Source organism: Chionomys nivalis, chromosome 25 (assembly GCF_950005125.1).
Source record: "Chionomys nivalis chromosome 25, mChiNiv1.1, whole genome shotgun sequence".
In the NCBI taxonomy this organism is placed as follows: Eukaryota; Metazoa; Chordata; class Mammalia; order Rodentia; family Cricetidae; genus Chionomys; species Chionomys nivalis.
In genome coordinates, this window is record NC_080110.1 from 42,376,388 (window position 1) to 42,397,838 (window position 21,451).

The 21,451-nt window shown below is 47.0% G+C and overlaps 9 protein-coding genes across 9 annotated transcripts; all 9 read left to right on the plus strand.

Annotated features, from left to right (window-relative positions):
* Positions 1-1,718: 1,718 nt before the first annotated feature.
* On the plus strand, positions 1,719-2,302 carry LOC130866473 (60S ribosomal protein L11). The gene has a single exon (XM_057757943.1). The coding sequence runs from the start codon at positions 1,731-1,733 to the stop codon at positions 2,265-2,267; it is 537 nt and encodes a 178-aa protein (XP_057613926.1). The 5' UTR covers positions 1,719-1,730; the 3' UTR covers positions 2,268-2,302.
* Positions 2,303-4,051: 1,749 nt separating this feature from the next.
* On the plus strand, positions 4,052-4,635 carry LOC130866471 (60S ribosomal protein L11). Its single transcript, XM_057757941.1, has one exon. It carries the CDS (start codon positions 4,064-4,066, stop codon positions 4,598-4,600), a length of 537 nt encoding a protein of 178 aa, XP_057613924.1. The 5' UTR covers positions 4,052-4,063; the 3' UTR covers positions 4,601-4,635.
* Positions 4,636-6,385: 1,750 nt separating this feature from the next.
* On the plus strand, positions 6,386-6,969 carry LOC130866461 (60S ribosomal protein L11). Its single transcript, XM_057757929.1, has one exon. It carries the CDS (start codon positions 6,398-6,400, stop codon positions 6,932-6,934), a length of 537 nt encoding a protein of 178 aa, XP_057613912.1. The 5' UTR covers positions 6,386-6,397; the 3' UTR covers positions 6,935-6,969.
* Positions 6,970-8,720: 1,751 nt separating this feature from the next.
* LOC130866460 (60S ribosomal protein L11) lies at positions 8,721-9,304 on the plus strand. The gene has a single exon (XM_057757928.1). The coding sequence runs from the start codon at positions 8,733-8,735 to the stop codon at positions 9,267-9,269; it is 537 nt and encodes a 178-aa protein (XP_057613911.1). The 5' UTR covers positions 8,721-8,732; the 3' UTR covers positions 9,270-9,304.
* Positions 9,305-11,051: 1,747 nt separating this feature from the next.
* On the plus strand, positions 11,052-11,635 carry LOC130866468 (60S ribosomal protein L11). The gene has a single exon (XM_057757937.1). The coding sequence runs from the start codon at positions 11,064-11,066 to the stop codon at positions 11,598-11,600; it is 537 nt and encodes a 178-aa protein (XP_057613920.1). The 5' UTR covers positions 11,052-11,063; the 3' UTR covers positions 11,601-11,635.
* Positions 11,636-13,382: 1,747 nt separating this feature from the next.
* Positions 13,383-13,966, plus strand: LOC130866472 (60S ribosomal protein L11). Its single transcript, XM_057757942.1, has one exon. The coding sequence runs from the start codon at positions 13,395-13,397 to the stop codon at positions 13,929-13,931; it is 537 nt and encodes a 178-aa protein (XP_057613925.1). The 5' UTR covers positions 13,383-13,394; the 3' UTR covers positions 13,932-13,966.
* Positions 13,967-15,714: 1,748 nt separating this feature from the next.
* Positions 15,715-16,298, plus strand: LOC130866475 (60S ribosomal protein L11). Its single transcript, XM_057757945.1, has one exon. The coding sequence runs from the start codon at positions 15,727-15,729 to the stop codon at positions 16,261-16,263; it is 537 nt and encodes a 178-aa protein (XP_057613928.1). The 5' UTR covers positions 15,715-15,726; the 3' UTR covers positions 16,264-16,298.
* A 1,748-nt stretch (positions 16,299-18,046) lies between these two features.
* LOC130866463 (60S ribosomal protein L11) lies at positions 18,047-18,630 on the plus strand. The gene has a single exon (XM_057757932.1). It carries the CDS (start codon positions 18,059-18,061, stop codon positions 18,593-18,595), a length of 537 nt encoding a protein of 178 aa, XP_057613915.1. The 5' UTR covers positions 18,047-18,058; the 3' UTR covers positions 18,596-18,630.
* A 1,749-nt stretch (positions 18,631-20,379) lies between these two features.
* LOC130866467 (60S ribosomal protein L11) lies at positions 20,380-20,963 on the plus strand. The gene has a single exon (XM_057757936.1). It carries the CDS (start codon positions 20,392-20,394, stop codon positions 20,926-20,928), a length of 537 nt encoding a protein of 178 aa, XP_057613919.1. The 5' UTR covers positions 20,380-20,391; the 3' UTR covers positions 20,929-20,963.
* The last annotated feature ends 488 nt before the right edge of the window (positions 20,964-21,451 follow it).

Genomic DNA, 21,451 nt, shown 5'->3' on the forward strand with positions numbered 1-21,451 from the left:
TTGCCTGCTCTTCCAACCTCCTGAACTGAATTCCAGGCAAACACATAATGGCTCACAACCATCTGCAATGAGGTCTTGTGCCCTCTTTGGGATACAGAAAGAAGAGCTGGGGAGATAGCTCAGTGGTTAAGAGCTTTGCCTGCCCTTCCAAAGGTCAGAAGTTCGATTCCTGGCAACCACATAATTGCTCTCAAAAGGAGGTTTGGTGCCCTCTACTGGCAACAGAAGGAAGATGCAAGAGAGATGGCTCAATGGTTAAGAGAATTGCCTGCTCTTCCAACCTCCTGAATTCAATTCCAGGCGACCACATAATGGGTCACAACCATCTGCCATGAGGTCTTGTGCCCTCTTTTGGCTACAGTAAGAAGAGCTGGAGAGACAGCTCAGTGGTTAAGAGCATTGGTTGCCCTTCCAAAGGTCAGAAGTTCGATTCCTGGGAACCACGTAATTGCTCTCAAAAGGAGGTTTGGCGCCCTCTAGTGGCACCACAAGGAAGAGGCAGGAAAGATGGCTCCGTGGTAAAGAGCTTTGCCTGCTGAGTTTGATGAGGCCAAGAACAGACATAGAGTCGGGGCACAGGGCCAGGGCCCACGTTGTTGTGACTGAATGAGGCAAAAGCTCTTGTTAGGATGTTAAAGACTCACAGCTCTATCACCATGAGCCAGCGTGCTTCAGAGACAACACCAAGGAGAGTAAGGCAAGATGGCTAGAAGAAGAAAATATTGGCATGTTCATGTGCCTGAAGAAGAACTCATATCCAAGACAATCAAAGGACTACAAACACCAGCAAAATGTTAACCTATTTAAAGCCAGAGAAACAATTTATCTAGACCTCCTCTATGAGGTACATGAATGGCCAATAGGTCCATGCAGACCCCTGTACTCCACATGTCAGGGAAATGGAGATGTGATCCACACACCACATTGAGTAAACCTGGTTTAGTAAAAGAAGTTGAAAAACGGGTTGGAGAGATGGCTCAGTGGTTAAGAGCATTGCCTGCTCTTCCAAAGTTCAGAAGTTCGATTCCTGGGAATCACATAGTTGCTCTCAAAATGAGGTTTGGTGCCCTCTACTGGCAACAGAGGGGAGAGGCAGGAGAGATGGCTCAGTGGTTAAGAGCATTACCTGCTCTTCCAAAGTTCAGAAGTTCGATTCCTGGAAATCACATAATTGCTCTCAAAATGAGGTTTGGTGCCCTCTACTGGCAACAGAAGGAAGAGGCAGGAGAGATGGCTCAGTGGTTAAGAGCATTGCCTGCTGAGGTTGATGAGGCCAAGTGGACACATACAGCCAGGGCCCCCGTTGTTGTCTCAGAATCAGGCAAAACATTTTGTTAGGATAATAAAGACTCACAGCTCTATCAGCATGAGCCTGCATGCTTCAGGGACACCACCAAGCAGAATGAGGAAAGATGGTTAGAAGAAGAAAATACAGGCATGTTCATGTTCCTTAAGAAGAACTCACATCCAAGACATCCAAAGGACGACAAACACCAGCAAAAGGTTTACCAATTTAAAGCCAGACAAACAATTTATCTAGACTTCATCTATGAGGTACGCGAACGGCCAATATGTCCATGGAGACCCCTGTACTCCACATGTTAGTGGAATGCAGATATGATCCACACACCACATTGAGTAAACCTGGTTTAGTTCAAGAAGTTGAACAACGGGTTGGAGAGATGGCTCAGTGGTTAAGAACATTGCCTGCTCTCTTCCTGTTCTCCATCATGTCGCAAGATCAAGGTGAAAAGGAGAACCCCATGCGGGAACTTCGCATCCGCAAGCTCTGCCTCAATATCTGTGTTGGGGAGAGCGGGGACAGACTGACCCGGGCAGCCAAGGTGTTGGAGCAGCTCACAGGCCAGACACCTGTCTTTTCCAAAGCTAGGTACACCGTGAGGTCCTTCGGCATCAGGAGAAATGAAAAGATTGCTGTTCATTGTACTGTCCGTGGAGCCAAGGCAGAAGAGATTCTGGAGAAAGGCCTGAAGGTGCGGGAGTATGAGTTGCGGAAAAATAACTTCTCAGATACTGGGAACTTCGGCTTTGGGATTCAAGAACACATTGACCTGGGCATCAAATATGACCCAAGCATTGGGATCTACGGCCTGGACTTCTATGTGGTGCTCGGCAGGCCAGGTTTCAGCATCGCAGACAAGAAGCGCAGGACAGGCTGCATTGGGGCCAAACACAGAATCAGCAAAGAGGAAGCCATGCGCTGGTTCCAGCAGAAGTATGATGGGATCATCCTTCCTGGCAAATAAATTTTATCCAAAAGGCCAATAAAATTTTTCTCAGAAACAAAAAAAAAAAAAAAAAAAAAAAGAACATTGCCTGCTCTTCCAACCTCCTGAACTGAATTCCAGGCAAACACATAATGGCTCACAACCATCTGCAATGAGGTCTTGTGCCCTCTTTGGGATACAGAAAGAAGAGCTGGGGAGATAGCTCAGTGGTTAAGAGCTTTGCCTGCCCTTCCAAAGGTCAGAAGTTCGATTCCTGGCAACCACATAATTGCTCTCAAAAGGAGGTTTGGTGCCCTCTACTGGCAACAGAAGGAAGATGCAAGAGAGATGGCTCAATGGTTAAGAGAATTGCCTGCTCTTCCAACCTCCTGAATTCAATTCCAGGCGACCACATAATGGGTCACAACCATCTGCCATGAGGTCTTGTGCCCTCTTTTGGCTACAGTAAGAAGAGCTGGAGAGACAGCTCAGTGGTTAAGAGCATTGGTTGCCCTTCCAAAGGTCAGAAGTTCGATTCCTGGGAACCACGTAATTGCTCTCAAAAGGAGGTTTGGCGCCCTCTAGTGGCACCACAAGGAAGAGGCAGGAAAGATGGCTCCGTGGTAAAGAGCTTTGCCTGCTGAGTTTGATGAGGCCAAGAACAGACATAGAGTCGGGGCACAGGGCCAGGGCCCACGTTGTTGTGACTGAATGAGGCAAAAGCTCTTGTTAGGATGTTAAAGACTCACAGCTCTATCACCATGAGCCAGCGTGCTTCAGAGACAACACCAAGGAGAGTAAGGCAAGATGGCTAGAAGAAGAAAATATTGGCATGTTCATGTGCCTGAAGAAGAACTCATATCCAAGACAATCAAAGGACTACAAACACCAGCAAAATGTTAACCTATTTAAAGCCAGAGAAACAATTTATCTAGACCTCCTCTATGAGGTACATGAATGGCCAATAGGTCCATGCAGACCCCTGTACTCCACATGTCAGGGAAATGGAGATGTGATCCACACACCACATTGAGTAAACCTGGTTTAGTAAAAGAAGTTGAAAAACGGGTTGGAGAGATGGCTCAGTGGTTAAGAGCATTGCCTGCTCTTCCAAAGTTCAGAAGTTCGATTCCTGGGAATCACATAGTTGCTCTCAAAATGAGGTTTGGTGCCCTCTACTGGCAACAGAGGGGAGAGGCAGGAGAGATGGCTCAGTGGTTAAGAGCATTACCTGCTCTTCCAAAGTTCAGAAGTTCGATTCCTGGAAATCACATAATTGCTCTCAAAATGAGGTTTGGTGCCCTCTACTGGCAACAGAAGGAAGAGGCAGGAGAGATGGCTCAGTGGTTAAGAGCATTGCCTGCTGAGGTTGATGAGGCCAAGTGGACACATACAGCCAGGGCCCCCGTTGTTGTCTCAGAATCAGGCAAAACATTTTGTTAGGATAATAAAGACTCACAGCTCTATCAGCATGAGCCTGCATGCTTCAGGGACACCACCAAGCAGAATGAGGAAAGATGGTTAGAAGAAGAAAATACAGGCATGTTCATGTTCCTTAAGAAGAACTCACATCCAAGACATCCAAAGGACGACAAACACCAGCAAAAGGTTTACCAATTTAAAGCCAGACAAACAATTTATCTAGACTTCATCTATGAGGTACGCGAACGGCCAATATGTCCATGGAGACCCCTGTACTCCACATGTTAGTGGAATGCAGATATGATCCACACACCACATTGAGTAAACCTGGTTTAGTTCAAGAAGTTGAACAACGGGTTGGAGAGATGGCTCAGTGGTTAAGAACATTGCCTGCTCTCTTCCTGTTCTCCATCATGTCGCAAGATCAAGGTGAAAAGGAGAACCCCATGCGGGAACTTCGCATCCGCAAGCTCTGCCTCAATATCTGTGTTGGGGAGAGCGGGGACAGACTGACCCGGGCAGCCAAGGTGTTGGAGCAGCTCACAGGCCAGACACCTGTCTTTTCCAAAGCTAGGTACACCGTGAGGTCCTTCGGCATCAGGAGAAATGAAAAGATTGCTGTTCATTGTACTGTCCGTGGAGCCAAGGCAGAAGAGATTCTGGAGAAAGGCCTGAAGGTGCGGGAGTATGAGTTGCGGAAAAATAACTTCTCAGATACTGGGAACTTCGGCTTTGGGATTCAAGAACACATTGACCTGGGCATCAAATATGACCCAAGCATTGGGATCTACGGCCTGGACTTCTATGTGGTGCTCGGCAGGCCAGGTTTCAGCATCGCAGACAAGAAGCGCAGGACAGGCTGCATTGGGGCCAAACACAGAATCAGCAAAGAGGAAGCCATGCGCTGGTTCCAGCAGAAGTATGATGGGATCATCCTTCCTGGCAAATAAATTTTATCCAAAAGGCCAATAAAATTTTTCTCAGAAACAAAAAAAAAAAAAAAAAAAAAAAAGAACATTGCCTGCTCTTCCAACCTCCTGAACTGAATTCCAGGCAAACACATAATGGCTCACAACCATCTGCAATGAGGTCTTGTGCCCTCTTTGGGATACAGAAAGAAGAGCTGGGGAGATAGCTCAGTGGTTAAGAGCTTTGCCTGCCCTTCCAAAGGTCAGAAGTTCGATTCCTGGCAACCACATAATAGCTCTCAAAAGGAGGTTTGGTGCCCTCTACTGGCAACAGAAGGAAGATGCAAGAGAGATGGCTCAATGGTTAAGAGAATTGCCTGCTCTTCCAACCTCCTGAATTCAATTCCAGGCGACCACATAATGGGTCACAACCATCTGCCATGAGGTCTTGTGCCCTCTTTTGGCTACAGTAAGAAGAGCTGGAGAGACAGCTCAGTGGTTAAGAGCATTGGTTGCCCTTCCAAAGGTCAGAAGTTCGATTCCTGGGAACCACGTAATTGCTCTCAAAAGGAGGTTTGGCGCCCTCTACTGGCAACATAAGGAAGAGGCATGAGAGATGGCTCCGTGGTAAAGAGCTTTGCCTGCTGAGTTTGATGAGGCCAAGAACAGACATAGAGTCGGGGCACAGGGCCAGGGCCCACGTTGCTGTGACTGAATGAGGCAAAAGCTCTTGTTAGGATGTTAAAGACTCACAGCTCTATCACCATGAGCCAGCGTGCTTCAGAGACAACACCAAGGAGAGTAAGGCAAGATGGCTAGAAGAAGAAAATATTGGCATGTTCATGTGCCTGAAGAAGAACTCATATCCAAGACAATCAAAGGACTACAAACACCAGCAAAATGTTAACCTATTTAAAGCCAGAGAAACAATTTATCTAGACCTCCTCTATGAGGTACATGAATGGCCAATAGGTCCATGCAGACCCCTGTACTCCACATGTCAGGGAAATGGAGATGTGATCCACACACCACATTGAGTAAACCTGGTTTAGTAAAAGAAGTTGAAAAACGGGTTGGAGAGATGGCTCAGTGGTTAAGAGCATTGCCTGCTCTTCCAAAGTTCAGAAGTTCGATTCCTGGGAATCACATAGTTGCTCTCAAAATGAGGTTTGGTGCCCTCTACTGGCAACAGAGGGGAGAGGCAGGAGAGATGGCTCAGTGGTTAAGAGCATTACCTGCTCTTCCAAAGTTCAGAAGTTCGATTCCTGGAAATCACATAATTGCTCTCAAAATGAGGTTTGGTGCCCTCTACTGGCAACAGAAGGAAGAGGCAGGAGAGATGGCTCAGTGGTTAAGAGCATTGCCTGCTGAGGTTGATGAGGCCAAGTGGACACATACAGCCAGGGCCCCCGTTGTTGTCTCAGAATCAGGCAAAACATTTTGTTAGGATAATAAAGACTCACAGCTCTATCAGCATGAGCCTGCATGCTTCAGGGACACCACCAAGCAGAATGAGGAAAGATGGTTAGAAGAAGAAAATACAGGCATGTTCATGTTCCTTAAGAAGAACTCACATCCAAGACATCCAAAGGACGACAAACACCAGCAAAAGGTTTACCAATTTAAAGCCAGACAAACAATTTATCTAGACTTCATCTATGAGGTACGCGAACGGCCAATATGTCCATGGAGACCCCTGTACTCCACATGTTAGTGGAATGCAGATATGATCCACACACCACATTGAGTAAACCTGGTTTAGTTCAAGAAGTTGAAAAACGGGTTGGAGAGATGGCTCAGTGGTTAAGAACATTGCCTGCTCTCTTCCTGTTCTCCATCATGTCGCAAGATCAAGGTGAAAAGGAGAACCCCATGCGGGAACTTCGCATCCGCAAGCTCTGCCTCAATATCTGTGTTGGGGAGAGCGGGGACAGACTGACCCGGGCAGCCAAGGTGTTGGAGCAGCTCACAGGCCAGACACCTGTCTTTTCCAAAGCTAGGTACACCGTGAGGTCCTTCGGCATCAGGAGAAATGAAAAGATTGCTGTTCATTGTACTGTCCGTGGAGCCAAGGCAGAAGAGATTCTGGAGAAAGGCCTGAAGGTGCGGGAGTATGAGTTGCGGAAAAATAACTTCTCAGATACTGGGAACTTCGGCTTTGGGATTCAAGAACACATTGACCTGGGCATCAAATATGACCCAAGCATTGGGATCTACGGCCTGGACTTCTATGTGGTGCTCGGCAGGCCAGGTTTCAGCATCGCAGACAAGAAGCGCAGGACAGGCTGCATTGGGGCCAAACACAGAATCAGCAAAGAGGAAGCCATGCGCTGGTTCCAGCAGAAGTATGATGGGATCATCCTTCCTGGCAAATAAATTTTATCCAAAAGGCCAATAAAATTTTTCTCAGAAACAAAAAAAAAAAAAAAAAAAAAAAAAGAACATTGCCTGCTCTTCCAACCTCCTGAACTGAATTCCAGGCAAACACATAATGGCTCACAACCATCTGCAATGAGGTCTTGTGCCCTCTTTGGGATACAGAAAGAAGAGCTGGGGAGATAGCTCAGTGGTTAAGAGCTTTGCCTGCCCTTCCAAAGGTCAGAAGTTCGATTCCTGGCAACCACATAATAGCTCTCAAAAGGAGGTTTGGTGCCCTCTACTGGCAACAGAAGGAAGATGCAAGAGAGATGGCTCAATGGTTAAGAGAATTGCCTGCTCTTCCAACCTCCTGAATTCAATTCCAGGCGACCACATAATGGGTCACAACCATCTGCCATGAGGTCTTGTGCCCTCTTTTGGCTACAGTAAGAAGAGCTGGAGAGACAGCTCAGTGGTTAAGAGCATTGGTTGCCCTTCCAAAGGTCAGAAGTTCGATTCCTGGGAACCACGTAATTGCTCTCAAAAGGAGGTTTGGCGCCCTCTACTGGCAACATAAGGAAGAGGCATGAGAGATGGCTCCGTGGTAAAGAGCTTTGCCTGCTGAGTTTGATGAGGCCAAGAACAGACATAGAGTCGGGGCACAGGGCCAGGGCCCACGTTGCTGTGACTGAATGAGGCAAAAGCTCTTGTTAGGATGTTAAAGACTCACAGCTCTATCACCATGAGCCAGCGTGCTTCAGAGACAACACCAAGGAGAGTAAGGCAAGATGGCTAGAAGAAGAAAATATTGGCATGTTCATGTGCCTGAAGAAGAACTCATATCCAAGACAATCAAAGGACTACAAACACCAGCAAAATGTTAACCTATTTAAAGCCAGAGAAACAATTTATCTAGACCTCCTCTATGAGGTACATGAATGGCCAATAGGTCCATGCAGACCCCTGTACTCCACATGTCAGGGAAATGGAGATGTGATCCACACACCACATTGAGTAAACCTGGTTTAGTAAAAGAAGTTGAAAAACGGGTTGGAGAGATGGCTCAGTGGTTAAGAGCATTGCCTGCTCTTCCAAAGTTCAGAAGTTCGATTCCTGGGAATCACATAGTTGCTCTCAAAATGAGGTTTGGTGCCCTCTACTGGCAACAGAGGGGAGAGGCAGGAGAGATGGCTCAGTGGTTAAGAGCATTACCTGCTCTTCCAAAGTTCAGAAGTTCGATTCCTGGAAATCACATAATTGCTCTCAAAATGAGGTTTGGTGCCCTCTACTGGCAACAGAAGGAAGAGGCAGGAGAGATGGCTCAGTGGTTAAGAGCATTGCCTGCTGAGGTTGATGAGGCCAAGTGGACACATACAGCCAGGGCCCCCGTTGTTGTCTCAGAATCAGGCAAAACATTTTGTTAGGATAATAAAGACTCACAGCTCTATCAGCATGAGCCTGCATGCTTCAGGGACACCACCAAGCAGAATGAGGAAAGATGGTTAGAAGAAGAAAATACAGGCATGTTCATGTTCCTTAAGAAGAACTCACATCCAAGACATCCAAAGGACGACAAACACCAGCAAAAGGTTTACCAATTTAAAGCCAGACAAACAATTTATCTAGACTTCATCTATGAGGTACGCGAACGGCCAATATGTCCATGGAGACCCCTGTACTCCACATGTTAGTGGAATGCAGATATGATCCACACACCACATTGAGTAAACCTGGTTTAGTTCAAGAAGTTGAAAAACGGGTTGGAGAGATGGCTCAGTGGTTAAGAACATTGCCTGCTCTCTTCCTGTTCTCCATCATGTCGCAAGATCAAGGTGAAAAGGAGAACCCCATGCGGGAACTTCGCATCCGCAAGCTCTGCCTCAATATCTGTGTTGGGGAGAGCGGGGACAGACTGACCCGGGCAGCCAAGGTGTTGGAGCAGCTCACAGGCCAGACACCTGTCTTTTCCAAAGCTAGGTACACCGTGAGGTCCTTCGGCATCAGGAGAAATGAAAAGATTGCTGTTCATTGTACTGTCCGTGGAGCCAAGGCAGAAGAGATTCTGGAGAAAGGCCTGAAGGTGCGGGAGTATGAGTTGCGGAAAAATAACTTCTCAGATACTGGGAACTTCGGCTTTGGGATTCAAGAACACATTGACCTGGGCATCAAATATGACCCAAGCATTGGGATCTACGGCCTGGACTTCTATGTGGTGCTCGGCAGGCCAGGTTTCAGCATCGCAGACAAGAAGCGCAGGACAGGCTGCATTGGGGCCAAACACAGAATCAGCAAAGAGGAAGCCATGCGCTGGTTCCAGCAGAAGTATGATGGGATCATCCTTCCTGGCAAATAAATTTTATCCAAAAGGCCAATAAAATTTTTCTCAGAAACAAAAAAAAAAAAAAAAAAAAAGAACATTGCCTGCTCTTCCAACCTCCTGAACTGAATTCCAGGCAAACACATAATGGCTCACAACCATCTGCAATGAGGTCTTGTGCCCTCTTTGGGATACAGAAAGAAGAGCTGGGGAGATAGCTCAGTGGTTAAGAGCTTTGCCTGCCCTTCCAAAGGTCAGAAGTTCGATTCCTGGCAACCACATAATAGCTCTCAAAAGGAGGTTTGGTGCCCTCTACTGGCAACAGAAGGAAGATGCAAGAGAGATGGCTCAATGGTTAAGAGAATTGCCTGCTCTTCCAACCTCCTGAATTCAATTCCAGGCGACCACATAATGGGTCACAACCATCTGCCATGAGGTCTTGTGCCCTCTTTTGGCTACAGTAAGAAGAGCTGGAGAGACAGCTCAGTGGTTAAGAGCATTGGTTGCCCTTCCAAAGGTCAGAAGTTCGATTCCTGGGAACCACGTAATTGCTCTCAAAAGGAGGTTTGGCGCCCTCTACTGGCAACATAAGGAAGAGGCATGAGAGATGGCTCCGTGGTAAAGAGCTTTGCCTGCTGAGTTTGATGAGGCCAAGAACAGACATAGAGTCGGGGCACAGGGCCAGGGCCCACGTTGCTGTGACTGAATGAGGCAAAAGCTCTTGTTAGGATGTTAAAGACTCACAGCTCTATCACCATGAGCCAGCGTGCTTCAGAGACAACACCAAGGAGAGTAAGGCAAGATGGCTAGAAGAAGAAAATATTGGCATGTTCATGTGCCTGAAGAAGAACTCATATCCAAGACAATCAAAGGACTACAAACACCAGCAAAATGTTAACCTATTTAAAGCCAGAGAAACAATTTATCTAGACCTCCTCTATGAGGTACATGAATGGCCAATAGGTCCATGCAGACCCCTGTACTCCACATGTCAGGGAAATGGAGATGTGATCCACACACCACATTGAGTAAACCTGGTTTAGTAAAAGAAGTTGAAAAACGGGTTGGAGAGATGGCTCAGTGGTTAAGAGCATTGCCTGCTCTTCCAAAGTTCAGAAGTTCGATTCCTGGGAATCACATAGTTGCTCTCAAAATGAGGTTTGGTGCCCTCTACTGGCAACAGAGGGGAGAGGCAGGAGAGATGGCTCAGTGGTTAAGAGCATTACCTGCTCTTCCAAAGTTCAGAAGTTCGATTCCTGGAAATCACATAATTGCTCTCAAAATGAGGTTTGGTGCCCTCTACTGGCAACAGAAGGAAGAGGCAGGAGAGATGGCTCAGTGGTTAAGAGCATTGCCTGCTGAGGTTGATGAGGCCAAGTGGACACATACAGCCAGGGCCCCCGTTGTTGTCTCAGAATCAGGCAAAACATTTTGTTAGGATAATAAAGACTCACAGCTCTATCAGCATGAGCCTGCATGCTTCAGGGACACCACCAAGCAGAATGAGGAAAGATGGTTAGAAGAAGAAAATACAGGCATGTTCATGTTCCTTAAGAAGAACTCACATCCAAGACATCCAAAGGACGACAAACACCAGCAAAAGGTTTACCAATTTAAAGCCAGACAAACAATTTATCTAGACTTCATCTATGAGGTACGCGAACGGCCAATATGTCCATGGAGACCCCTGTACTCCACATGTTAGTGGAATGCAGATATGATCCACACACCACATTGAGTAAACCTGGTTTAGTTCAAGAAGTTGAAAAACGGGTTGGAGAGATGGCTCAGTGGTTAAGAACATTGCCTGCTCTCTTCCTGTTCTCCATCATGTCGCAAGATCAAGGTGAAAAGGAGAACCCCATGCGGGAACTTCGCATCCGCAAGCTCTGCCTCAATATCTGTGTTGGGGAGAGCGGGGACAGACTGACCCGGGCAGCCAAGGTGTTGGAGCAGCTCACAGGCCAGACACCTGTCTTTTCCAAAGCTAGGTACACCGTGAGGTCCTTCGGCATCAGGAGAAATGAAAAGATTGCTGTTCATTGTACTGTCCGTGGAGCCAAGGCAGAAGAGATTCTGGAGAAAGGCCTGAAGGTGCGGGAGTATGAGTTGCGGAAAAATAACTTCTCAGATACTGGGAACTTCGGCTTTGGGATTCAAGAACACATTGACCTGGGCATCAAATATGACCCAAGCATTGGGATCTACGGCCTGGACTTCTATGTGGTGCTCGGCAGGCCAGGTTTCAGCATCGCAGACAAGAAGCGCAGGACAGGCTGCATTGGGGCCAAACACAGAATCAGCAAAGAGGAAGCCATGCGCTGGTTCCAGCAGAAGTATGATGGGATCATCCTTCCTGGCAAATAAATTTTATCCAAAAGGCCAATAAAATTTTTCTCAGAAACAAAAAAAAAAAAAAAAAAAAAGAACATTGCCTGCTCTTCCAACCTCCTGAACTGAATTCCAGGCAAACACATAATGGCTCACAACCATCTGCAATGAGGTCTTGTGCCCTCTTTGGGATACAGAAAGAAGAGCTGGGGAGATAGCTCAGTGGTTAAGAGCTTTGCCTGCCCTTCCAAAGGTCAGAAGTTCGATTCCTGGCAACCACATAATTGCTCTCAAAAGGAGGTTTGGTGCCCTCTACTGGCAACAGAAGGAAGATGCAAGAGAGATGGCTCAATGGTTAAGAGAATTGCCTGCTCTTCCAACCTCCTGAATTCAATTCCAGGCGACCACATAATGGGTCACAACCATCTGCCATGAGGTCTTGTGCCCTCTTTTGGCTACAGTAAGAAGAGCTGGAGAGATAGCTCAGTGGTTAAGAGCATTGGTTGCCCTTCCAAAGGTCAGAAGTTCGATTCCTGGGAACCACGTAATTGCTCTCAAAAGGAGGTTTGGCGCCCTCTAGTGGCACCACAAGGAAGAGGCAGGAAAGATGGCTCTGTGGTAAAGAGCTTTGCCTGCTGAGTTTGATGAGGCCAAGAACAGACATAGAGTCGGGGCACAGGGCCAGGGCCCACGTTGTTGTGACTGAATGAGGCAAAAGCTCTTGTTAGGATGTTAAAGACTCACAGCTCTATCACCATGAGCCAGCGTGCTTCAGAGACAACACCAAGGAGAGTAAGGCAAGATGGCTAGAAGAAGAAAATATTGGCATGTTCATGTGCCTGAAGAAGAACTCATATCCAAGACAATCAAAGGACTACAAACACCAGCAAAATGTTAACCTATTTAAAGCCAGAGAAACAATTTATCTAGACCTCCTCTATGAGGTACATGAATGGCCAATAGGTCCATGCAGACCCCTGTACTCCACATGTCAGGGAAATGGAGATGTGATCCACACACCACATTGAGTAAACCTGGTTTAGTAAAAGAAGTTGAAAAACGGGTTGGAGAGATGGCTCAGTGGTTAAGAGCATTGCCTGCTCTTCCAAAGTTCAGAAGTTCGATTCCTGGGAATCACATAGTTGCTCTCAAAATGAGGTTTGGTGCCCTCTACTGGCAACAGAGGGGAGAGGCAGGAGAGATGGCTCAGTGGTTAAGAGCATTACCTGCTCTTCCAAAGTTCAGAAGTTCGATTCCTGGAAATCACATAATTGCTCTCAAAATGAGGTTTGGTGCCCTCTACTGGCAACAGAAGGAAGAGGCAGGAGAGATGGCTCAGTGGTTAAGAGCATTGCCTGCTGAGGTTGATGAGGCCAAGTGGACACATACAGCCAGGGCCCCCGTTGTTGTCTCAGAATCAGGCAAAACATTTTGTTAGGATAATAAAGACTCACAGCTCTATCAGCATGAGCCTGCATGCTTCAGGGACACCACCAAGCAGAATGAGGAAAGATGGTTAGAAGAAGAAAATACAGGCATGTTCATGTTCCTTAAGAAGAACTCACATCCAAGACATCCAAAGGACGACAAACACCAGCAAAAGGTTTACCAATTTAAAGCCAGACAAACAATTTATCTAGACTTCATCTATGAGGTACGCGAACGGCCAATATGTCCATGGAGACCCCTGTACTCCACATGTTAGTGGAATGCAGATATGATCCACACACCACATTGAGTAAACCTGGTTTAGTTCAAGAAGTTGAAAAACGGGTTGGAGAGATGGCTCAGTGGTTAAGAACATTGCCTGCTCTCTTCCTGTTCTCCATCATGTCGCAAGATCAAGGTGAAAAGGAGAACCCCATGCGGGAACTTCGCATCCGCAAGCTCTGCCTCAATATCTGTGTTGGGGAGAGCGGGGACAGACTGACCCGGGCAGCCAAGGTGTTGGAGCAGCTCACAGGCCAGACACCTGTCTTTTCCAAAGCTAGGTACACCGTGAGGTCCTTCGGCATCAGGAGAAATGAAAAGATTGCTGTTCATTGTACTGTCCGTGGAGCCAAGGCAGAAGAGATTCTGGAGAAAGGCCTGAAGGTGCGGGAGTATGAGTTGCGGAAAAATAACTTCTCAGATACTGGGAACTTCGGCTTTGGGATTCAAGAACACATTGACCTGGGCATCAAATATGACCCAAGCATTGGGATCTACGGCCTGGACTTCTATGTGGTGCTCGGCAGGCCAGGTTTCAGCATCGCAGACAAGAAGCGCAGGACAGGCTGCATTGGGGCCAAACACAGAATCAGCAAAGAGGAAGCCATGCGCTGGTTCCAGCAGAAGTATGATGGGATCATCCTTCCTGGCAAATAAATTTTATCCAAAAGGCCAATAAAATTTTTCTCAGAAACAAAAAAAAAAAAAAAAAAAAAAGAACATTGCCTGCTCTTCCAACCTCCTGAACTGAATTCCAGGCAACCACATAATGGCTCACAACCATCTGCAATGAGGTCTTGTGCCCTCTTTGGGATACAGAAAGAAGAGCTGGGGAGATAGCTCAGTGGTTAAGAGCTTTGCCTGCCCTTCCAAAGGTCAGAAGTTCGATTCCTGGCAACCACATAATTGCTCTCAAAAGGAGGTTTGGTGCCCTCTACTGGCAACAGAAGGAAGATGCAAGAGAGATGGCTCAATGGTTAAGAGAATTGCCTGCTCTTCCAACCTCCTGAATTCAATTCCAGGCGACCACATAATGGGTCACAACCATCTGCCATGAGGTCTTGTGCCCTCTTTTGGCTACAGTAAGAAGAGCTGGAGAGATAGCTCAGTGGTTAAGAGCATTGGTTGCCCTTCCAAAGGTCAGAAGTTCGATTCCTGGGAACCACGTAATTGCTCTCAAAAGGAGGTTTGGCGCCCTCTAGTGGCACCACAAGGAAGAGGCAGGAAAGATGGCTCTGTGGTAAAGAGCTTTGCCTGCTGAGTTTGATGAGGCCAAGAACAGACATAGAGTCGGGGCACAGGGCCAGGGCCCACGTTGTTGTGACTGAATGAGGCAAAAGCTCTTGTTAGGATGTTAAAGACTCACAGCTCTATCACCATGAGCCAGCGTGCTTCAGAGACAACACCAAGGAGAGTAAGGCAAGATGGCTAGAAGAAGAAAATATTGGCATGTTCATGTGCCTGAAGAAGAACTCATATCCAAGACAATCAAAGGACTACAAACACCAGCAAAATGTTAACCTATTTAAAGCCAGAGAAACAATTTATCTAGACCTCCTCTATGAGGTACATGAATGGCCAATAGGTCCATGCAGACCCCTGTACTCCACATGTCAGGGAAATGGAGATGTGATCCACACACCACATTGAGTAAACCTGGTTTAGTAAAAGAAGTTGAAAAACGGGTTGGAGAGATGGCTCAGTGGTTAAGAGCATTGCCTGCTCTTCCAAAGTTCAGAAGTTCGATTCCTGGGAATCACATAGTTGCTCTCAAAATGAGGTTTGGTGCCCTCTACTGGCAACAGAGGGGAGAGGCAGGAGAGATGGCTCAGTGGTTAAGAGCATTACCTGCTCTTCCAAAGTTCAGAAGTTCGATTCCTGGAAATCACATAATTGCTCTCAAAATGAGGTTTGGTGCCCTCTACTGGCAACAGAAGGAAGAGGCAGGAGAGATGGCTCAGTGGTTAAGAGCATTGCCTGCTGAGGTTGATGAGGCCAAGTGGACACATACAGCCAGGGCCCCCGTTGTTGTCTCAGAATCAGGCAAAACATTTTGTTAGGATAATAAAGACTCACAGCTCTATCAGCATGAGCCTGCATGCTTCAGGGACACCACCAAGCAGAATGAGGAAAGATGGTTAGAAGAAGAAAATACAGGCATGTTCATGTTCCTTAAGAAGAACTCACATCCAAGACATCCAAAGGACGACAAACACCAGCAAAAGGTTTACCAATTTAAAGCCAGACAAACAATTTATCTAGACTTCATCTATGAGGTACGCGAACGGCCAATATGTCCATGGAGACCCCTGTACTCCACATGTTAGTGGAATGCAGATATGATCCACACACCACATTGAGTAAACCTGGTTTAGTTCAAGAAGTTGAAAAACGGGTTGGAGAGATGGCTCAGTGGTTAAGAACATTGCCTGCTCTCTTCCTGTTCTCCATCATGTCGCAAGATCAAGGTGAAAAGGAGAACCCCATGCGGGAACTTCGCATCCGCAAGCTCTGCCTCAATATCTGTGTTGGGGAGAGCGGGGACAGACTGACCCGGGCAGCCAAGGTGTTGGAGCAGCTCACAGGCCAGACACCTGTCTTTTCCAAAGCTAGGTACACCGTGAGGTCCTTCGGCATCAGGAGAAATGAAAAGATTGCTGTTCATTGTACTGTCCGTGGAGCCAAGGCAGAAGAGATTCTGGAGAAAGGCCTGAAGGTGCGGGAGTATGAGTTGCGGAAAAATAACTTCTCAGATACTGGGAACTTCGGCTTTGGGATTCAAGAACACATTGACCTGGGCATCAAATATGACCCAAGCATTGGGATCTACGGCCTGGACTTCTATGTGGTGCTCGGCAGGCCAGGTTTCAGCATCGCAGACAAGAAGCGCAGGACAGGCTGCATTGGGGCCAAACACAGAATCAGCAAAGAGGAAGCCATGCGCTGGTTCCAGCAGAAGTATGATGGGATCATCCTTCCTGGCAAATAAATTTTATCCAAAAGGCCAATAAAATTTTTCTCAGAAACAAAAAAAAAAAAAAAAAAAAAAGAACATTGCCTGCTCTTCCAACCTCCTGAACTGAATTCCAGGCAACCACATAATGGCTCACAACCATCTGCAATGAGGTCTTGTGCCCTCTTTGGGATACAGAAAGAAGAGCTGGGGAGATAGCTCAGTGGTTAAGAGCTTTGCCTGCCCTTCCAAAGGTCAGAAGTTCGATTCCTGGCAACCACATAATTGCTCTCAAAAGGAGGTTTGGTGCCCTCTACTGGCAACAGAAGGAAGATGCAAGAGAGATGGCTCAATGGTTAAGAGAATTGCCTGCTCTTCCAACCTCCTGAATTCAATTCCAGGCGACCACATAATGGGTCACAACCATCTGCCATGAGGTCTTGTGCCCTCTTTTGGCTACAGTAAGAAGAGCTGGAGAGATAGCTCAGTGGTTAAGAGCATTGGTTGCCCTTCCAAAGGTCAGAAGTTCGATTCCTGGGAACCACGTAATTGCTCTCAAAAGGAGGTTTGGCGCCCTCTAGTGGCACCACAAGGAAGAGGCAGGAAAGATGGCTCTGTGGTAAAGAGCTTTGCCTGCTGAGTTTGATGAGGCCAAGAACAGACATAGAGTCGGGGCACAGGGCCAGGGCCCACGTTGTTGTGACTGAATGAGGCAAAAGCTCTTGTTAGGATGTTAAAGACTCACAGCTCTATCACCATGAGCCAGCGTGCTTCAGAGACAACACCAAGGAGAGTAAGGCAAGATGGCTAGAAGAAGAAAATATTGGCATGTTCATGTGCCTGAAGAAGAACTCATATCCAAGACAATCAAAGGACTACAAACACCAGCAAAATGTTAACCTATTTAAAGCCAGAGAAACAATTTATCTAGACCTCCTCTATGAGGTACATGAATGGCCAATAGGTCCATGCAGACCCCTGTACTCCACATGTCAGGGAAATGGAGATGTGATCCACACACCACATTGAGTAAACCTGGTTTAGTAAAAGAAGTTGAAAAACGGGTTGGAGAGATGGCTCAGTGGTTAAGAGCATTGCCTGCTCTTCCAAAGTTCAGAAGTTCGATTCCTGGGAATCACATAGTTGCTCTCAAAATGAGGTTTGGTGCCCTCTACTGGCAACAGAGGGGAGAGGCAGGAGAGATGGCTCAGTGGTTAAGAGCATTACCTGCTCTTCCAAAGTTCAGAAGTTCGATTCCTGGAAATCACATAATTGCTCTCAAAATGAGGTTTGGTGCCCTCTACTGGCAACAGAAGGAAGAGGCAGGAGAGATGGCTCAGTGGTTAAGAGCATTGCCTGCTGAGGTTGATGAGGCCAAGTGGACACATACAGCCAGGGCCCCCGTTGTTGTCTCAGAATCAGGCAAAACATTTTGTTAGGATAATAAAGACTCACAGCTCTATCAGCATGAGCCTGCATGCTTCAGGGACACCACCAAGCAGAATGAGGAAAGATGGTTAGAAGAAGAAAATACAGGCATGTTCATGTTCCTTAAGAAGAACTCACATCCAAGACATCCAAAGGACGACAAACACCAGCAAAAGGTTTACCAATTTAAAGCCAGACAAACAATTTATCTAGACTTCATCTATGAGGTACGCGAACGGCCAATATGTCCATGGAGACCCCTGTACTCCACATGTTAGTGGAATGCAGATATGATCCACACACCACATTGAGTAAACCTGGTTTAGTTCAAGAAGTTGAAAAACGGGTTGGAGAGATGGCTCAGTGGTTAAGAACATTGCCTGCTCTCTTCCTGTTCTCCATCATGTCGCAAGATCAAGGTGAAAAGGAGAACCCCATGCGGGAACTTCGCATCCGCAAGCTCTGCCTCAATATCTGTGTTGGGGAGAGCGGGGACAGACTGACCCGGGCAGCCAAGGTGTTGGAGCAGCTCACAGGCCAGACACCTGTCTTTTCCAAAGCTAGGTACACCGTGAGGTCCTTCGGCATCAGGAGAAATGAAAAGATTGCTGTTCATTGTACTGTCCGTGGAGCCAAGGCAGAAGAGATTCTGGAGAAAGGCCTGAAGGTGCGGGAGTATGAGTTGCGGAAAAATAACTTCTCAGATACTGGGAACTTCGGCTTTGGGATTCAAGAACACATTGACCTGGGCATCAAATATGACCCAAGCATTGGGATCTACGGCCTGGACTTCTATGTGGTGCTCGGCAGGCCAGGTTTCAGCATCGCAGACAAGAAGCGCAGGACAGGCTGCATTGGGGCCAAACACAGAATCAGCAAAGAGGAAGCCATGCGCTGGTTCCAGCAGAAGTATGATGGGATCATCCTTCCTGGCAAATAAATTTTATCCAAAAGGCCAATAAAATTTTTCTCAGAAACAAAAAAAAAAAAAAAAAAAAAAAGAACATTGCCTGCTCTTCCAACCTCCTGAACTGAATTCCAGGCAAACACATAATGGCTCACAACCATCTGCAATGAGGTCTTGTGCCCTCTTTGGGATACAGAAAGAAGAGCTGGGGAGATAGCTCAGTGGTTAAGAGCTTTGCCTGCCCTTCCAAAGGTCAGAAGTTCGATTCCTGGCAACCACATAATTGCTCTCAAAAGGAGGTTTGGTGCCCTCTACTGGCAACAGAAGGAAGATGCAAGAGAGATGGCTCAATGGTTAAGAGAATTGCCTGCTCTTCCAACCTCCTGAATTCAATTCCAGGCGACCACATAATGGGTCACAACCATCTGCCATGAGGTCTTGTGCCCTCTTTTGGCTACAGTAAGAAGAGCTGGAGAGATAGCTCAGTGGTTAAGAGCATTGGTTGCCCTTCCAAAGGTCAGAAGTTCGATTCCTGGGAACCACGTAATTGCTCTCAAAAGGAGGTTTGGCGCCCTCTAGTGGCACCACAAGGAAGAGGCAGGAAAGATGGCTCTGTGGTAAAGAGCTTTGCCTGCTGAGTTTGATGAGGCCAAGAACAGACATAGAGTCGGGGCACAGGGCCAGGGCCCACGTTGTTGTGACTGAATGAGGCAAAAGCTCTTGTTAGGATGTTAAAGACTCACAGCTCTATCACCATGAGCCAGCGTGCTTCAGAGACAACACCAAGGAGAGTAAGGCAAGATGGCTAGAAGAAGAAAATATTGGCATGTTCATGTGCCTGAAGAAGAACTCATATCCAAGACAATCAAAGGACTACAAACACCAGCAAAATGTTAACCTATTTAAAGCCAGAGAAACAATTTATCTAGACCTCCTCTATGAGGTACATGAATGGCCAATAGGTCCATGCAGACCCCTGTACTCCACATGTCAGGGAAATGGAGATGTGATCCACACACCACATTGAGTAAACCTGGTTTAGTAAAAGAAGTTGAAAAACGGGTTGGAGAGATGGCTCAGTGGTTAAGAGCATTGCCTGCTCTTCCAAAGTTCAGAAGTTCGATTCCTGGGAATCACATAGTTGCTCTCAAAATGAGGTTTGGTGCCCTCTACTGGCAACAGAGGGGAGAGGCAGGAGAGATGGCTCAGTGGTTAAGAGCATTACCTGCTCTTCCAAAGTTCAGAAGTTCGATTCCTGGAAATCACATAATTGCTCTCAAAATGAGGTTTGGTGCCCTCTACTGGCAACAGAAGGAAGAGGCAGGAGAGATGGCTCAGTGGTTAAGAGCATTGCCTGCTGAGGTTGATGAGGCCAAGTGGACACATACAGCCAGGGCCCCCGTTGTTGTCTCAGAATCAGGCAAAACATTTTGTTAGGATAATAAAGACTCACAGCTCTATCAGCATGAGCCTGCATGCTTCAGGGACACCACCAAGCAGAATGAGGAAAGATGGTTAGAAGAAGAAAATACAGGCATGTTCATGTTCCTTAAGAAGAACTCACATCCAAGACATCCAAAGGACGACAAACACCAGCAAAAGGTTTACCAATTTAAAGCCAGACAAACAATTTATCTAGACTTCATCTATGAGGTACGCGAACGGCCAATATGTCCATGGAGACCCCTGTACTCCACATGTTAGTGGAATGCAGATATGATCCACACACCACATTGAGTAAACCTGGTTTAGTTCAAGAAGTTGAAAAACGGGTTGGAGAGATGGCTCAGTGGTTAAGAACATTGCCTGCTCTCTTCCTGTTCTCCATCATGTCGCAAGATCAAGGTGAAAAGGAGAACCCCATGCGGGAACTTCGCATCCGCAAGCTCTGCCTCAATATCTGTGTTGGGGAGAGCGGGGACAGACTGACCCGGGCAGCCAAGGTGTTGGAGCAGCTCACAGGCCAGACACCTGTCTTTTCCAAAGCTAGGTACACCGTGAGGTCCTTCGGCATCAGGAGAAATGAAAAGATTGCTGTTCATTGTACTGTCCGTGGAGCCAAGGCAGAAGAGATTCTGGAGAAAGGCCTGAAGGTGCGGGAGTATGAGTTGCGGAAAAATAACTTCTCAGATACTGGGAACTTCGGCTTTGGGATTCAAGAACACATTGACCTGGGCATCAAATATGACCCAAGCATTGGGATCTACGGCCTGGACTTCTATGTGGTGCTCGGCAGGCCAGGTTTCAGCATCGCAGACAAGAAGCGCAGGACAGGCTGCATTGGGGCCAAACACAGAATCAGCAAAGAGGAAGCCATGCGCTGGTTCCAGCAGAAGTATGATGGGATCATCCTTCCTGGCAAATAAATTTTATCCAAAAGGCCAATAAAATTTTTCTCAGAAACAAAAAAAAAAAAAAAAAAAAAAAAGAACATTGCCTGCTCTTCCAACCTCCTGAACTGAATTCCAGGCAAACACATAATGGCTCACAACCATCTGCAATGAGGTCTTGTGCCCTCTTTGGGATACAGAAAGAAGAGCTGGGGAGATAGCTCAGTGGTTAAGAGCTTTGCCTGCCCTTCCAAAGGTCAGAAGTTCGATTCCTGGCAACCACATAATTGCTCTCAAAAGGAGGTTTGGTGCCCTCTACTGGCAACAGAAGGAAGATGCAAGAGAGATGGCTCAATGGTTAAGAGAATTGCCTGCTCTTCCAACCTCCTGAATTCAATTCCAGGCGACCACATAATGGGTCACAACCATCTGCCATGAGGTCTTGTGCCCTCTTTTGGCTACAGTAAGAAGAGCTGGAGAGATAGCTCAGTGGTTAAGAGCATTGGTTGCCCTTCCAAAGGTCAGAAGTTCGATTCCTGGGAACCACGTAATTGCTCTC

Excerpts from the sequence above, each read along its gene's own strand:
- LOC130866473 (XM_057757943.1), top strand. The coding sequence starts at position 1,731 with ATGTCGCAAGATCAAGGTGAAAAGGAGAACCCCATGCGGGAACTTCGC.
- LOC130866471 (XM_057757941.1), top strand. The coding sequence starts at position 4,064 with ATGTCGCAAGATCAAGGTGAAAAGGAGAACCCCATGCGGGAACTTCGC.
- LOC130866461 (XM_057757929.1), top strand. The coding sequence starts at position 6,398 with ATGTCGCAAGATCAAGGTGAAAAGGAGAACCCCATGCGGGAACTTCGC.
- LOC130866460 (XM_057757928.1), top strand. The coding sequence starts at position 8,733 with ATGTCGCAAGATCAAGGTGAAAAGGAGAACCCCATGCGGGAACTTCGC.
- LOC130866468 (XM_057757937.1), top strand. The coding sequence starts at position 11,064 with ATGTCGCAAGATCAAGGTGAAAAGGAGAACCCCATGCGGGAACTTCGC.
- LOC130866472 (XM_057757942.1), top strand. The coding sequence starts at position 13,395 with ATGTCGCAAGATCAAGGTGAAAAGGAGAACCCCATGCGGGAACTTCGC.
- LOC130866475 (XM_057757945.1), top strand. The coding sequence starts at position 15,727 with ATGTCGCAAGATCAAGGTGAAAAGGAGAACCCCATGCGGGAACTTCGC.
- LOC130866463 (XM_057757932.1), top strand. The coding sequence starts at position 18,059 with ATGTCGCAAGATCAAGGTGAAAAGGAGAACCCCATGCGGGAACTTCGC.
- LOC130866467 (XM_057757936.1), top strand. The coding sequence starts at position 20,392 with ATGTCGCAAGATCAAGGTGAAAAGGAGAACCCCATGCGGGAACTTCGC.